The 2,176-nt window shown below is 44.4% G+C and overlaps 1 protein-coding gene across 1 annotated transcript; it reads left to right on the top strand.

Annotated features, from left to right (window-relative positions):
- Positions 1–322: 322 nt before the first annotated feature.
- Positions 323–1,243, top strand: LOC309401298 (olfactory receptor 4N2-like; the record flags this gene model as incomplete). The annotated part of the gene is made up of 1 exon (XM_081970366.1): positions 323–1,243. One exon carries the CDS (start codon positions 323–325, stop codon positions 1,241–1,243), a length of 921 nt encoding a protein of 306 aa, XP_081826492.1.
- Between the last annotated feature and the right edge of the window lie 933 nt (positions 1,244–2,176).

Here is a 2,176-nt window from a genome sequence, read left to right as displayed (position 1 = left end):
TTAAGGATCAGCTCTGCCATTTCCATTGTTGCTACCCTACACCATGCATTTGGGGAACAGGTGATCAGCACAGCAGCTCAGCTATGCTCTCAATTGGCTTGCAAAATTCCAAAAAAATTTAACAGTTGGCTCTCGCGAGTTAATGCAACATGACTCCCGCACACTATACCTTATGTGCCACATAAGCCCTGTCTTTCTGGCTCTCTGGCTCTTCCCTTATGATCTGCTCGATGAACAGGTATTATAACAGAACAAAGAAATCTGCAATCATTCTTTTTCTTGTCCATTCTGTGCATCACCTATAGAAACTGGCACTTACAAGATGCTCCAAAGAAATCAATCCATAGTGGAAGACTTTGTCCTGCTGGGCCTCTCCCAGACCAGAGAAATCCAACTTGTCCTCTTTCTCCTCTTCCTCATCTTTTATTCTCTGATCCTGCCAGGAAACCTTCTCATCATCCTGACCATCCAGAAAGAACCTCAGCTGAACTCTCCCGTGTACTTTTTCTCAGCCAACCTGGCTTTTCTGGACCTCTGCTACTGCTCCATCACTCCTCCCAAGATGCTGTCTGACTTCTTCTCCAGCCATAAGACTATCTCCTTTAAGGGCTGCGTCCTCCAGATCTTCTTTCTTCATTGGTTAGGAGGCTCCGAGGTTATTCTTCTCGTTGGCATGGCCATTGATCGCTATGTGGCCATTTGCCACCCTTTGCGCTACAGCAAAGCGGTGTGCTACATTTTGGTCCTGATATCCTGGTCTATAGGATTCATGCATTCTATCATCCAGGTAATTCTTATTCTCCCCCTGCCATTCTGTGGACCCAATGAACTGAATAATTTCTTCTGTGATGTCACTCAGATCATCAAGTTGGCTTGTACTGACACCAATGTCCTAGAATACATCATGTTCTTCAACAGTGGCTTGGCCACCTTGATGTGTTTTATCCTTCTTCTCGTTTCCTATGGAGTCCTTCTGATCAAAGTGAGAGCGAATTCTGACAAAGGAAAGAGTAAAGCTTTCTCGACATGTATCACCCACATCATGGTCATCTTCATCATGTTTGGCCCAGCCATCTATCTCTACTGCCATCCCTTTCAGGAATTCATCTTTGATAAGGTGGTGGCTGTTTTCCATACAGTGGTCTTCCCCTTGATGAACCCCATGATCTACACGTTGAGGAACAAGGAGATCAAGCAAGCCATGCTGAAGTTGTTGGGCAAAATTAAAGTTCAAAGCAGATGACGACGATATTTCATTACCAAAGGCATTGGAAAAGTTGTGACCTACCCATGATGCTACAACATAACCTGCTGAAAGTTTGCAAGCAAGTGGCAGAAAGGCCACTCAGTTGCATATAACTATCTGAAGGTGAAGATCAAAAGATCAAAGCCAGGACAGAATCAGAGTGAACCAAAGTCCACAGCTAACTCAGGAACATCAATCATAAACAATGACGAAGATCAAGGCACTAAAAGGCAGATAGGAAGGGTGAAGGCCTTTGAATTGTGAAGGCTTATTACGCATCCCATGAACGGCAAAAATCACACAAAAATCCTCAATCGAACCTCACCAAAAATATCAATCAAAGCCAAGATCGTCAAAAAACCCTCTATCATACTTTGGCCATATCATGCGAGCTGACTCAAGTCAAGCATTCACTCACGATAGGAGTGACCAACAGAAAAACAATTAGGAGTCACCCTAATACCCATTGGCTGGACACTATAAAGGACGACACCGGGATACCCATGGGGGAGCTAAAGGAGGCTGTGTGAGGCAGAGGGGCATGGAAACTGTCAGTCCATTCAGTGACCAAGGGTTGGGCATGACTGACAATGACAATGATCAAGGAGCAAAAATCTTTTTTTTTTTCAAATCAATGTTGACAATTGAATTTCAGCCTGATTAAATGAAATCACAATTCTGTGAATTCTTTCCTCGGTTCCAGCCTCTTCTTTTTTGTTTTGAAAAATCTGGCCTCTTCACTCTATTCGCTGTATGCTCCAGAAGTGGGTTCCTACCGGTTCGGCTGAGTAGATAGTAACTCGACCTGCCACGCTCCCAAACCGGTTCTATCAGCCGTGGCGTAGGCATCGCCATCTTGGTTTTTTTGTTTCTGCACATGCGCAGAAGCATTTTTCTCAGTAGTGCGCATGCATGCATAGAGCGCATCTA

Source organism: Natrix helvetica, assembly GCF_964273705.1.
Source record: "Natrix helvetica genome assembly, chromosome: Z".
Classification (NCBI taxonomy): Eukaryota; Metazoa; Chordata; class Lepidosauria; order Squamata; family Natricidae; genus Natrix; species Natrix helvetica.
Note: the sequence above shows the minus strand (reverse complement) of the source record. Positions and strands in the feature narration are given on the sequence as shown.